Source organism: Pseudopodoces humilis, chromosome 24 (assembly GCF_049639895.1).
Source record: "Pseudopodoces humilis isolate 2021_Gansu_Grassland_sample_001 chromosome 24, ASM4963989v1, whole genome shotgun sequence".
In the NCBI taxonomy this organism is placed as follows: domain Eukaryota; kingdom Metazoa; phylum Chordata; class Aves; order Passeriformes; family Paridae; genus Pseudopodoces; species Pseudopodoces humilis.
The window spans coordinates 6464969-6478197 of NC_142223.1; the positions used below are offsets into that span (position 1 = coordinate 6464969).

Below are 13229 nucleotides of genomic sequence, written 5' to 3' on the forward strand. Positions count from 1 at the left end.
CCAGGAGGGGCTGCACACAGCCTGGAGGGGCAGCTTACTGACACCTCTCCCTTGCCCCCAGCAGAGGAAGGCCGGGAAGGAGCCCGGGATTCCCGGAGCTGCCCCCGGGGGCTGTCCCGCTCCGACCTGCAGCAGCTGGCACAGGGTGGGGACGACGTCGTGCAGGACCTGCAGTTCTCTGATGAGGACTGAGCACCTCCAGCCCCTCTCCAGCCTGCAGCACCTGCAGCTGCTGGCAGAGCCAGAACACAGGTGGGACCAGCCCCAGGTGCCACCCAGGACCCGCTGGGTGACACAACTTGGACTTTTCAACTCAACTTGGACTGTTGCAGCTTTTTCTACCAGCTCTGTTTTTGGTACCAATAAAACCGTGGCCAAGTCAAGGCCAGTGAAAACTGCTCAGCAGAGGGAATAAAAGCCCCTCATTAAAATGTGCTGCTTTCAATAGCACAGAGTCCACTTCCAGCCCCTGCTAAGTGAGCTGAGCAAGGGAAGGACGAGGTTTTTGTCCAAGGTTCCTCCTCTCTGCCCCACCAACCACCCCAGAGTAGCACTGAGGCCCTCACCAAACCCTTCCTGGTGCCCAGAAGGCCTCAAGGACTGCACAGACTCTTCCAGAGTCTTCCATGGAAGCCTTGATCAGTTCAAGCTGGCTCTAAGAGTGCTGCAGAAGGAAACTTTAAAGTTCCACGTTGTGCAGGCATGAAGGAATAAGGAAAGGCAAAATTGTTCATGTAGGAAACACTGCCCAGGTGAGAACTGCACCACTGTAAATGTAAAGGTTTTCACTTTGAAAGAGTTATTAACTTACCTGTTCTTCCCAAAGAAAAAGGGATTCCTTTTTTCTCCTGGCTCTAACTTAGCTGGGTAAGGTCCTGGCTGCCTTCTGCCAGCTGGGAACCAACCTTGGCACTGGATTCCAGGCAGGAATTGGCAGCTCAGCTGCACCTGTGGGGAGGCACCTGGCCCAGGTGGGCACCCAGGAAAGCAAAGACAGAGACTGCTTGGGTAAAGCCAGGTACCATTTGTAAATTAAGTGTTTTTCTTTTTTATTTAAATTGATTGCTGGAAAGCATTTTTATCGTGATGTGATGGATAATGATTTTTTTTTCCTTTTTTTACAATATAAAGAAGCTAAAGTACCACCAAAGCTATTCTGTAAGAAAAACGGCAGCACGTGCAACGTTTAAACAAAAAACAAACCCAAAAAAAAAAAAGGGGGGTGGGGGGAGAGAGAGAAAAGTACCACATGTGATTGTTGTTCACAACTGTACAAGTCACAGGAGGTCACCCCCAGGAGTTCCCAGCTCATTCACAGTAGTAAAAACTCTGCCCATTGTTTTCAGCCTGCCCCCCTGCCCTGCTCCCAGGGCTCTGTCTCGTGCTCCACAGCAGGCCAGAATGTGCAATACATCCACCTCTGTAACAAGGCTTCAAATAAAACCAACCCCAGCTGCAGCAGTGAGGCTGGGGCAGCGAGGCTGGGACCCCTCCTCCCCCAGAGCATCCCTGCTGCTGCTCCTGGAAACCCAACGTGCCATGGAAAACAGCTCCCAGTGCCCTCCTGGCGCTGCCAGGCCCCTGTGCCAGGGCAGGCTGCCTCGGTACCATCCGCACAAAGTAAACATGGACGGGAACTTGCCTTTTTTTTTTTGTCTTTTTTTTTTGTCTTTTTTTATCCTTTTTGTCTGTCTTTGGTATTGTTTTGAAAGTTGCTAGAGATGCATAGAACACCTGAATGAGGAACTGAGCCCAGTTTCCAGGGAGGAGGAGAGCTCTGGGAAGGTGGCTGGGGTGGGTGTGGATGGGTTTTTTTGCTCGAAGTAGCGGTGGCAGGAGCAGAGCCCCTTCCCTTCCCTGTGGAGTCACAGCCCGGAGTTCCTGAAGGCCAAGAGCAGCCTGTCCATTATTCCCTGTGCAGGGCTCTCCAGCTGCACTGAGGAGTGTGGAAGGGAACGGGAATGCTGCCTCCATCCTCCAGCATCCTTCTCTTCCCTTGGCGTCGTCCCACGACAACATCTTTGGATAATCTTCCTCCCTTCCCTTTAATTTTAGACAGTTCAGAAATCTCCGTGGTTCTTTCTTTTTTTTTTTTTTTTTCTATTTTCCCCGAACGAAAGAAAAAAAAAAAAAAAAGCAAATGCATCCAAAAACTAAAAAGCAAAGCCTCCCTTCTTCCTCCGGAGCGGGCGCTGCTGCGGGGAGGCGGCGCCGCCCTTTCCTGGCGTTCCCTGGGTCCGGGCGCGGCCGGAGTTAGGACGGAGGTTTGGTGGTGTCGCCGAGCAGGGAAGGGTTCCCGTTCTCCTGCTTGGGGGAGCCGCGGCTGGCCGGGACGGCGCTGCCGAAGGGCGAGGCCACGCTGCCGGTGGAGGCCGGGCGGAGCTCGCCCGGGGCCACCTCCCGCTCCGGGGGCCGCAGCCCCGGCGGCTGCAGCGGCAGCGCCAGCGGGAAGCCGGCCATGTACAGCACCCGGCCCAGCCTCTTGGCCACCTGCGGGAAAACCGGGACAACAGCTGTGGGATGGACGAACGCAGGAGAACACCCCGGGACCGGCGGAGGTTTGTGCAGAACGCCGGGAGCTGCTGACAGAAGAGGGTCTCCGGAGCAGCCCCATCCCTGCAAGTGTTCAAAGCCAGCCTGGACGCAGCTGGGAGCGCCCTGGGATAGAGGGAAGGGTCCCTGCCCATGGCGGGGGGTGGCACTGGATGGGCTTTAAGGTCCCATCCACCCCAAACTGTTCTGTGGAACATCACTGGAATGAGCAATCCCGCTCCAATGCACCTGAAAACCACACCAGGGAAGGTTTCCTCTCTTTTCCTCAAGGATTTGGTCCCGAGGTCCTGCTCCTGTTTTCCTGCCAGAGCCCCCAGGTCTGCCCTGGCTCCCCCTGCCCCAGCTCCAGGCGTGCTGGGACACCCCAGGTGAGGGGAGCCGGCTCATTCCTGCCCCTTTTATCCATGGACACTCCCCCAGGACTCTGCTCTCCCTGTGCTGCTGGCACAGCACTGCCCGGCCTCTTTGGAACAGCAGGAATTGCTCTTGAAAAGGCCAAGGCAGGCAGGGAGAATAAAACTCCTGCTGGAAGGAGCCTGAAGCCCTCTCCTGCAGCAGCTCCTGCCTCCCAGCACGGGCCAAAGGCCCCACAGCCTCCCAGCACCTCCACAGCTGCTTCCCATTTGAGCTTAAACAAAACCAGGGGCTGCTGCTGGACCCAGACAAGTGGGACATTATTCAGGGAGCAGCATCAGGGCTCTGCTCCCCCCCATCCAACCCCCGGCCCTGCCTTGTTACAGAACTTTAAACAGTATTGATTAAATTGAAGGAATTTTTCACGTTCCAGCCCCTATCTCACATTCCCTCCAGCCCAAGCCCCATCTCTGAGCTGTTCAGGGCTCTCTTGTTTTTTAAGGAACATAAGAGTTTTATTTCCTCCTGAATTGACCCACGGGGAACAATTGCCCACAGAACCTTTTTATGAGCCCCCTCATAAACAGCGAGGGCTGCAGGGAAAGCAGTAAAGCCGCTCTCATTGTTCCAGCCCAGCACAGGCAGCGTGGCTCTGGGGACCTGTGCCAGAGCTGTCCCCGTGGGCCCAGGGAGTGCAGTGACAGCCACAGCCCCACCCAGGACAATTCCCGAGGGGACCCAGCACAGCCTGGCTCTTACACGTGTCAGGAGAGACTTTGAGCACTCAGTGGGGAAAGAATCCAGCAGAGATATTCTGGGTTTGAGTCCCACTGAGGGGAAGGAGTGCAACTGCTGTGGCTGGAACCAGCCCCTTGTAAGAGCTTCCCACTGCATCCCTGTTATTCCTCCCACCACTCATCCTGGACCGTTTATTTCTGCCCCTGGGTACTGAATTCTGTCAGTGGTTTCTCCCTGACACAGCTGTGACAGGTTTCAGGTGAGGCTATGGAACATTTTCAAGGACAGATGGAGCAGTCTTGAAACAGAATTGCAACTAAATTATTGCTTAATAAATGATATTCTATCAACCACATTTCTGGACAGCCCCAGGGGCAGCTTTAAATGGCATCACTTGTTCTAAGAGAGGAGATTTTCCTACCTGTGACCTGATCTTCAGGGCAGGTCCCAGCTTCAGCCCCATGTTGTTCAGCAAGTGCTCTTCTGTCAGGAGGGGCAGGGTCTCCCCGTCGATGGCCTGCTCTCGGAATACCTGAGGGGACAGTCCCAGGCCAGCCTCAGTGACACACCCGAGCCACCTGTGCTGCCTGCCACAGCAGGGCACCGTGGAAAAGGCCAACCCAAAAATCCTCAGCCCGTATTTATCCACCAGGGCTGTTTCCAGCCCTGGATCCACAGCCTGGAGCCGTCCCTTTGGGGAGTGGCTGCTGGAGCCAAGGGGATTTTTACTGCTCTTTGACCCAGGACAGCTCACTGCACCCATTCCCTTCCCCTCCTCTGCAGCCAGCACAGCCAGGAGCCAAAACCCTCCCTGAAACGCTGCACAAGAAGCCTGAATTGGGAACAGCATCCCCTGGGTGTCCCCCAGCTCTAGAGCTGAATCCAGGCCAGGCCAGGACAACTTCTACTTGTGCTGAAGTGCCCTGGTTTGCCTGAGCTGTGGTTCTGGAATCAGCATTCCAGGGAAGCCTGCAGCCCTTTCCTGGTTCTGGAATCAGCATTCCAGGGAAGCCTGCAGCCCTTTCCTGGTTCTGGAATCAGCATTCCAGGGAAGCCTGCAGCCCTTTCCTGGCCAGAGCAGGGAGCTGAGCAGTGCCAGACCTCCCAGCAGCTGTGGGCTCCGAGCCGGGAATGGGCAGAGCCTCAGAGCTCTGGCATTTTCACACATTAAAAAACCCCATTAAAGCCCCCAGGCAGGGCCTGAAACCCTCATCCCCCAAAGCCTGGGAGCCCCACACGACTGGGCAGGGCCACGCCAGGGGCCGTCTGCAGCAGCTCCAGCAGCCTGGAACTGCCTGGGGTGCACTGGGAAGGGAGAAGCTCAGTCCCACTTGTTGATTCCTGCCCCATTGGAGCACCAGTGGAGCTGGGATTTGGGGTGTAGAGCCTTTTTCCTGAGCTCTCATCAGCTCACACATCACAGTCCTGAGCCATCCTCATCCTCACTAAATGCAGCTCCTGAACTCCCCTCTACACACAAACATCCCACAAACACCCACCACCCATCTCCTTTTCTCCAGACTCCTCTCCCTCCCTCCCACCTCAGTCAGAACCTGACCCTCCTCTCGCCCTGATCCCCTCCCAAGCGCACCCTCCATCCCCGTCCCTCCCCTTGGGGAAGGCTCCCTGTCCCCCATCTCCAGACAAACATTCCTGGCCCTCAGTGCCCCTCTCCCAGGCACAGCTCCAGAGCCAGGCTGCTTTTCCACGTGGTTTTAACAAAGCCTGTTCTACCTGAGCTCAGGCCCTAATCCCATCCTCTCCTGCTGAACTCCCTCCTTATTTCTGCCCAAGACTTCATCCCACACCTTGGCTGGCAGCAAACTCAGCAATCCACGAGGAAATCACCCAGCAAAGCCCTGCAGGGCTCTGAGAGCTTCAGGAGGGAATGGGGCTCCCAGGAACGTGGATGTTCCTGCCATGACCTTCTGGGGCTGCTGGGATTTACCTGAGTGTACTCAGTGCAGCCAGACAAGTTGGACACGAAGCTGCAAACGTCCTCCACTGTCCATTTGCTGATGTCTTCCAGCGCTGGGCTCTCCTCCCCATCCAGAAACAGACCTCCCATGGTGCCTGGATTGTTTGGAGTCGGGGGGTTGGAGGGAGGGGAGGAGAAAGGAACATAAATCATTAAAATCCCACCCGGACAACAACTAGCCTGCAATCTGAATATTTTTCTCTAGCCACACATTCATCTTTAATGACCTGTCAATTAAAGCACTGGGCAGGGTCAATTCATAGGCCTCTTCCTCCTGGAGGTCCCCGGCTGGGGGAAGGAAAAATCCGAGCTAATGCATTTCATGTGTTTAATGTTCTTCAGCTGCGGGGGGAAGCGGGGGAGGAGAGGGGAGAGCAGCAGAGCCTGGAGGAGTTTCTCCACACACACCACAAAGCGGAAAACTCTGCCTGCCCTGTGGGCTCCTCTCCCAGCCCCGCTCCCGAACGTGCTCGGAATGACAACGGGAACCGCTGGGGAGCTCCTGCTCCTGCCAAGGGCTCCTCTCCCACCCTGGCCAGCCTGGCACGTGTCAGGGACAGAGCCACTGTTCCCAAAACACCCGAGTGGCCAAGGGCCAGCCCTGTCACACGGGGGACAAGGCAGCCCCCAGCCCTGCAGCAGCTCACTGCCACAACACTCAGAGAAATCCCAACGGGAGAGGCACGGGGAGTGGAAATGGAGAGAGGAACACCTCAGGTAACCCAGACCTGCTGTGGGGGAAAAAGGAGGACACAGAACAAACCAAATTGCACAAAACACCTCTTTAGGGTGGGGGAAAGCCAATGTTAACCCCTGGAACTCTGCTGTGGGGTGTTGGACCAGGAGAACACAAGGACATTTACAGGGATGAGAACATGCAGGATTCTCAGGCAGGGAAAGACTTTATGAGGGGTATGAGCTGTTCTACTCAGGACATGCAGAACTGCCAGGAGAAAAAAAATTATTTCTCCCAGGAGCCTGTCATGACAAAATTATCTGTCCTGTGGGCTTGGGGCTTTTCCCCGGTGGATTTGATGGATATAACCCCTCGCTCCTGCCCACAGCAGCTGGGCCAGCACTTCCACATGGGATGACAAGGGAAAAATGGATAAAACAAAATCATGGTGGGGAGCACAGGCCAAGAGGCCAGGGAGCAGCCAATTCCCTGGGGAATACCCCAGGGCCGAGGGAAGGGGCAGGGAAAAGAGCAGAGCCCCACACGCTCCCTAGGAAGCCTCGGGCACACCCGGGGAAGCAGGAAAAGCTCGGGATCTGCACAGGAAGTTATCGCAGCCATGAGATGCTCTGAACCAGCAGAGCCTGCACAGGGAGCAGCCAAAGGCTCTGCAATCATTTCCACACATTTCCCTTCCCATTTTCCCACTCCCCTTCTCCCTCGCTGTCCCTGCAGCTGCGCCCCCTCAGCGTGGGCAGGATCCACAGCCCTGCACAGCCCCAGAGCTCAGGGTGAGCCATGTCACAGCCAGAGCCAGGACGTCCTGCCTGGAGCTCTCCAAGGCTCTCCACAATCCAGAGGAGGCTCTAAGGAGATCCTGGAACAGGGGTTGGACTAGAGGCGCTCCAGTGGTGCCTCCAGCGTGAGCCCTCCTGGGGTCCTGTGCTGGCTGCTGCCTCTGCCAGCTCTGCCCGTCCCTCTGGAGCGGGGACAGGGCTGCTCCTCTCTCCTCACACCTTTGTGCCCCTCCTCGCCAGCGCTTTGCTCCAGCCCAGAGCCCTCGGGACACTCACCAGCCCTTTCCCAGTTCCAGCTTCGGGCAGGGCTGGTGCTCCGGTGTCCCCCCGGCCCTTCCTCTCCCATCCCAGCCCTGTCATGGCTCAGGAATAGCCCTGGGAAGGATTTCTGGAGCTGAGGACGATCCCTTCCCCTCAGATCAGCGCTCCCCAGCTCTGAGCCCCCCGGAGCAGAGGAGCTCCTGCCCTTCCTGCGCCTCCTCGGGAGGAGAACGCTCGGGCTGTGTCCCCTCCGTCTCAGGCAGCCCGGACAATGAGAACAAATAGGTGCCAAGTGGCTGCAGGGCCGCACCTTCGATCCCAATAATGACATGTCAGCGGCTGCCGGAGCCACAAAGGGCAGCAGCCATTCCCTGCCAGCCGCCCCTGCCTGCCTGCCTGATAAATGACGGTCCAGGGGGCTGCTAATGGATTAGGGAGCGTTCCAGCAGCTGGGGCCCGGCGTGCGGGGGCTGAAAGGAATCCATCGTCCCAGGACAGGTGTCCCCAGCACAGCCCAGCCACACGCCATTTATAATTCCCCTCCTTCCTCCTGATGTCCAGCTGCTCCAGAAAGAGAAGCCAGAGGCGGAGAGCGGAGCCCGGCCAGGGAGGGCCAGCGGCTCCGGGCTGTGCAGCAAGGGCACGGCCGGCTCTGTGCTCCTGGCACCCCGGGGACAGCCCAGGCGCCGCCTGGGGACACAGTGCCAGCCCCTGGCAGTCAGCCCACCTCTGGGTTCCATCGGTTTTGCTCCCAGCCCCGCTCCCTGCAGCCCCTCCCGTGCCCCGGCAAGGGCTGGGGTCAGGAGCAGCACAAGGCTGGCGTTAATTGCTCTCCAGACTACAATCAATAGAAGGATTTTAGCCTCCTGCACACTCCATCCTTCACCTTTTCCGAAGGACGGGGCTGCGGGAGGAGGAGGAGGAGGAGGCTGCTGAAGCCTTGAGGAGATGAGGTCATCGAGCCACAGCCCCAGAAGGCAGCTCAGGGAATCGAGCCGACCCCGCTGCCTCATCACAGGGACAGAGAGCAGCACAGAACTGCCTCAGCCTCAGCGTCCTGCTCTGCTGGATGCTTCTCCCCTCTCCTCTCCTCCCTCCAGCTCTTCCTCTTGGCCACCGGCCCTGCCTGGGCGCTTGTGTTGGAGTTACACTCTCCAGGGTAGGGCAGAAGCTGCCACCCCTCCTGAGGGAGCAGTCCCTGGGCAAAAAGGGGGCACAGGGATTGTCTGGCACAGGGGGAGAGGTGGGTGCAGCTCTGCCTGCCCGCCCTCGGGTGCTTTGTGTTCCCCCAGAGCCTCTGAACACATTTTTCGCTCACCCCAGGACGGCTGCAGCCCTGGGATCGATACAACCCTCACTATTTCAGCATCTCAACTCCCACCTCAACCCCTGGTGCTGCATCCTGCACAACCCCCGGTCCTCCCAAGGCTTTGCAGGTGCGAGGATTTGCTCTGGAGCAGCACAGCAGAGCCCAAACCCACGGGGAGATCAGCCCCAGCACTACGTGAAACCAGCCAGAAGCCAAAGAGCCCTCAGGAAAAGACCTCCAGCCCTGGCACAGGCTGCACAACCCGGGAGAGGCGGGCAGGGAAACCCAGCCTGGAGCTGTGCCGGGGCCGCGAGATGTGCTGGTGATATAAATCCAAAGTGATAATAATAAATGGGCTATTACAGCGGCTCACAGGCTGCTGGGGGAGGGAGGGGAGGCAGCCCCAGCCCAGGCCTCCCTGCAGAGCTCTCACAAGCCACGAGCACCACGGAGCTGAGCCCGTCCCTCTCTAATGGCCGGGAGGAAAAGGCTCCTGCGAGGAAGCCTCGGCAGCCCAAGGCAGCAGGAATATTTATCATCCTGGCCACCTGCCTGTCGCTGAAAAATCGCTTCCTCCTTCCTGGCTGGGAGGCAGCTCTAATGAGGGACGGGCAGCCGTGCTCGCAGGCAGCTCCTGGCGTGGAGAGCAGCACAGCACAGCCCCCCTCCTCCCTCCCGTGTGCCAGGCAGTCCTTCCTCCCGCTAATTGCTCTGCCAGGTCATTAGCTGGGGCAGATCTGGGTTCTCGGCTGGGCTGGGGGAGCCCCCTGGGTTTGACCCCCGTTTGTGCCGCCGGTGGCCGCTGCCCCTGCAGCGAGGACAGAGAGTGGCAGTGCCCTCCCTGCCTGCCCGGCGCCTGTGACGCTGAGCAATGCAGCACAGAGCCCAGCAGCCCCTGCCCTGCAACAGGGACACCTGGAACCAGGCTGGAAAAGCTCCTCAAGGTGCAGTCCAACCTCTGACCGATGCCCACCGGGTCACCAGAGCACCGAGTGCCACGTCCACCCTTCCTCAGACACCTCCAAGGATGGTGACACCATCACCGCCTGGGCAGCCCTTCCAAAGCCTGACCACCCTTTCCATGTGGAAATTCTTCCTTTCCAAACAAGGAGGAGAAGCTGACAAAGCAACCACAAGCACACTGTGCAAGGAGCAGGGGGACAGCCCCTCTTCCAGCGCTGCCAAACACGTCCCTGCTCCACCCCAGCCCCGGCTGTGCCTCACCTGCATGGAAGTAGGGGCTCATGGTGTAGGGGAATCCGAAGGGCAGCGGCTGGGGCGCGGGCAGGGAGGCCGGAGGGAGGTATTTCACCTCGGCCTTGTTGATGCCGGGCCCGAGCAGGTGGCTGGGGGACTCCGCGCTGGAGGAGCTGCAGGGGACGCTGGGGGCCGCGGCCGCCTCGCTCAGCTCCTTGGCCCCCTCGCACGCCTTGCCCGTGCCGTCCTTGCACTCCTTGAGCTCCGCTCCCGAGCCGCCCTCGGCCTTCAGCCCCTCGGCCTTGTCCTCTCCGGCCTCGGCGTCGCTCTCCGAGTCCTTCATCTCCTCGTCGTTACAGTCCTGGGCCCCGTCCCGTGTGCGCGGCTCCGCCGGCTCCCGCGCCTCGCCGGGGCCCTGCGGCTCCGTGCGGGGCTGCGAGGACTTGCGGCCGCCCCCGGCCCGCCGGGGCTGCTCCTTGGGCGGGGTGTTGGTGCCGGGGCCGCCGGGGGTGAGGGACAGCAGCGGGGCGTTGTTGTGCCGCAGCACCAGCATGGCGTTGCGCCGGGACAGCTCGTCCCGCAGCGCGTGGCCCTCGGGGACATCGTGCACGCTGCGCAGCGCGGGGTGGTCCGGGGGCAGCCCCGGGTGCAGGCTCAGGGGGTCTCCGGCCAGCAGCCTCTGCCGGTGCAGGTTCTCCAGCTCCTTCTGGCGGATGAGCTCGGCCGACATCTCCAGCCTGGGCGGGGAGAGGCAGTTTCGGTGGGGGGGTCTGGAGGAAGGCGCTGCCCCCCAGCCCCGCAGAGCGAGGTGTCAGCTCCACACCCCCCAGCCCTTCCCCAGGCCTCGCTCGGACACCGCTGTGTCATCCGTGCCCAGTTCACCCCACACCAGCACAGACACAGCCCCTTCCACTCTCACCTGGCCAGGTTTTGCTTCCGTAGCATCTCCTGCTGCCGTGCAAACATCTCCGCCTGTGCCGGCTGGAGGAACCCGTAACCTGGGGAGAACGCTGGGGGTTACTCACCTCAGCACCGACCCTTGGCTGCCTCAGGAACAGCTCCCCAGAGGGAAAAAGGGCACCCGAGCGCTGCCTTTCTGCTCCAGAGCCCAGCTACCCCTCACTGCCACTGCAGTGCAGCCAGAACACAGCACCAGGGAGGCAGGTGGGGATTAAGAGAAGAGCAGCCAGGGCACCGGCTCCCATGGCTGCACAGGCAGGGTGAAGCTGGCCCAGCAGCCGTGGGGACACACAGAAAACGCGTGTGGGCCTCTGGGCCGCAGGGCAGATTCTCACAGGCTGCACCTCCACCCTGCCCTGCTGCCCACGAGCGGCACCCGAGCCCTCACCTGGCGTCTGGCACAGCGCCGAAGGCACCCCGAGGAAGGGAGGTCTCAAGTGGGGCCCCAGGGCGATGTGGGGAGCGTTCTGGGGCGACAGCAGAGGCGGTGGGTGGGATATCTCCCTGCAGGAATCAGAAAATAAAGCCGTGTTGAAAACCTGGAGGCTCCGAAGGGCCCTGGCTCAGGAAGAACATCTTGGCTGCAGATGAGCTGCATCCTGCCCCAGAGGCTGCTCTCTGCCTCTTCCCCCTCATGCCGAGCTTCTGAAATGGAGAGAAAAAACCAAAAGCAGCAGAACCAAAAGGGGAAGAAAGCAGCCAGGACTCCACAGGTCCCGCACGTTTCCCACCTTTGCTTCTGCAGCCTTTCAGCCGGGCTGTCCGAAGGGATCTTCCCTGCCCGTGGCAGGTTAAAGGGGAGGGCTAAAGATGCTGCGTCTGCCTCTCCCCTTATCACATTTGGGGTTCTACCTCAACCACCTCACACCTGAGAAGGAATTCAGTGTTCTGGGGGCTGCAGGGTGGGTTTGGGAAGATCTGGAGGCATCACTGGCTTGCCTTGCAAAAAACGCCTGTCCCAGCTGGATGTGCTTTAATTCTGGAGAGGAAAGCTGGAAGTGAGGCAGAGGAAAATACAGACAGGAGAGGGATGTCAGCAAGAAGGGCAATGGGATCAGTGGGAAGGAATCTTGCTGGAGAAGGGGTGGATGAAGCCAGGCAGAGGGAAATGGAGGGAGGCAGGATTGGGTGGCGGGAAGGGGACAACGCCTGGAAAAGAGACAGGGAACACTTGCAGCAGGAGGGAAGGCAGAAAGAAAAAAAAAAGAAAAAAAAAGCAGGAAGGGAGTAAGAGCCAAGGTCTCTTCCATTAGTCAGATCTGCCCTGGGAGCCTGCAAGCCAATCTGCTTTCCGGCTGCACATCTCTTAATTCCTTTTGATGGCCACTTACAACATTATTACCTTCAGCAGGGCATCCAGAGGCACAGCCAAGTGTGGGGCCGTTTATTTTCATTTTGCAGTATCTCCCTGGAAAAATCTGCTCTGGGAGAGGCTGGAGGGCAAGGGAGAGGGAGGCAGAAGGTGCCTGTGACTTTGCAACAAACACAGCACGTGCAGAGGCACCGCAGTGGGGGGATAACAACGGGAGCATCCTGGCCATCCACGGATCAGCTCGTGGGCATGGATCAGCCCATGGGCATGGATCAGATTGTGGGCATGGATCAGCCCACGGGCATGGATCAGCTCAAGGGCATGGATCAGATTGTGGGCATGGATCAGCCCATGGGCATGGATCAGCTCAAGGGCATGGATCAGATTGTGGGCATGGATCAGCCCATGGGCATGGATCAGCTCAAGGGCATGGATCAGCTCAAGGGCATGGATCAGATTGTGGAAATGGATCAGCTCATGGAAAGCCAGACAAGGATCCCTGGGCACGAAGTGGGCGAGGAGAGCCATTCCCAGCACAGCTTTATCCCCGTTCTGTGCAGCCACTACAAAACACTGATCTGGCTGCATCACCTCTCCAAAATTCCTCCTCTCCCCCACCCCGTGCCCGTCTGCCTCCCGTCCCCGTGGCTGTCTCCCGGCTCTCCTTCCCCTCCTCCCGGCTGCCCTGGCTCTCCTCTAAACTAATTGCGGAGCCGGCGGTGTCTGGAGGCGCGGCGCGGATCGATCGGGGGCTGCTGAAATGTTAATGCCGCCCGTGCGCCGCGCAGCGCTCCGCTGGCAGCTCCAATTAATCTCAGGTAACGCCGCGCTCGACCTTCGGCTCCGAGCCGGGGCAGCAGCCAAGCGATGCTTATGTAATTACACCGTGAAGTGTGTAATCACCTGCCCTAATCCCCGAGGCCTCGCAATTAGCCGGGGCCGCGGTCGCGGGGCTGCCAAGTGCTGCTGCCACCCGGGCCGGCCCCGCGCATGAATAACGGACAATTAAAGCGGCGTGACGGGGGCTCCGAGGTGGCCGCTCGATCGTAATTAGCCCTAATCACGGCGAGACGAGCCTGGCAGACGTGCTGGGC

At 59.2% G+C, this 13229-nt stretch overlaps 2 protein-coding genes across 10 annotated transcripts in view; one reads left to right on the forward strand and one right to left on the reverse strand.

The window, feature by feature from the left end:
- NOC2L (NOC2 like nucleolar associated transcriptional repressor) overlaps positions 1 to 1642 on the forward strand; it is a 28758-nt gene extending 27116 nt beyond the window's left edge. For 2 of the 4 annotated variants that reach the window (XM_014259192.2, XM_014259193.2), the window contains exon 19: positions 62 to 1642. In XM_014259192.2, coding sequence (XP_014114667.1) covers positions 62 to 192 — 131 coding nt within the window. In that variant the 3' untranslated portion in view covers positions 193 to 1642. The remainder of the gene's footprint in view (positions 1 to 61) is intronic. The other 2 variants (XM_088066473.1, XM_088066475.1) reach the window with 1 other exon arrangement.
- Positions 1643 to 1784: 142 nt separating this feature from the next.
- The window catches only part of SAMD11 (sterile alpha motif domain containing 11), an 83810-nt gene continuing 72365 nt past the window's right edge, over positions 1785 to 13229 (reverse strand). For all 6 annotated transcript variants that reach the window (XM_005530445.3, XM_088066469.1, XM_014259191.2 and 3 more), the window contains 6 exons: positions 11212 to 11327; positions 10783 to 10861; positions 9891 to 10600; positions 5594 to 5718; positions 4067 to 4177; positions 1785 to 2490 (listed from right to left, as the gene is read on the reverse strand). In XM_005530445.3, coding sequence (XP_005530502.2) covers positions 2254 to 2490; positions 4067 to 4177; positions 5594 to 5718; positions 9891 to 10600; positions 10783 to 10861; positions 11212 to 11327 — 1378 coding nt within the window. In that variant the 3' untranslated portion in view covers positions 1785 to 2253. The remainder of the gene's footprint in view (positions 2491 to 4066; positions 4178 to 5593; positions 5719 to 9890; positions 10601 to 10782; positions 10862 to 11211; positions 11328 to 13229) is intronic.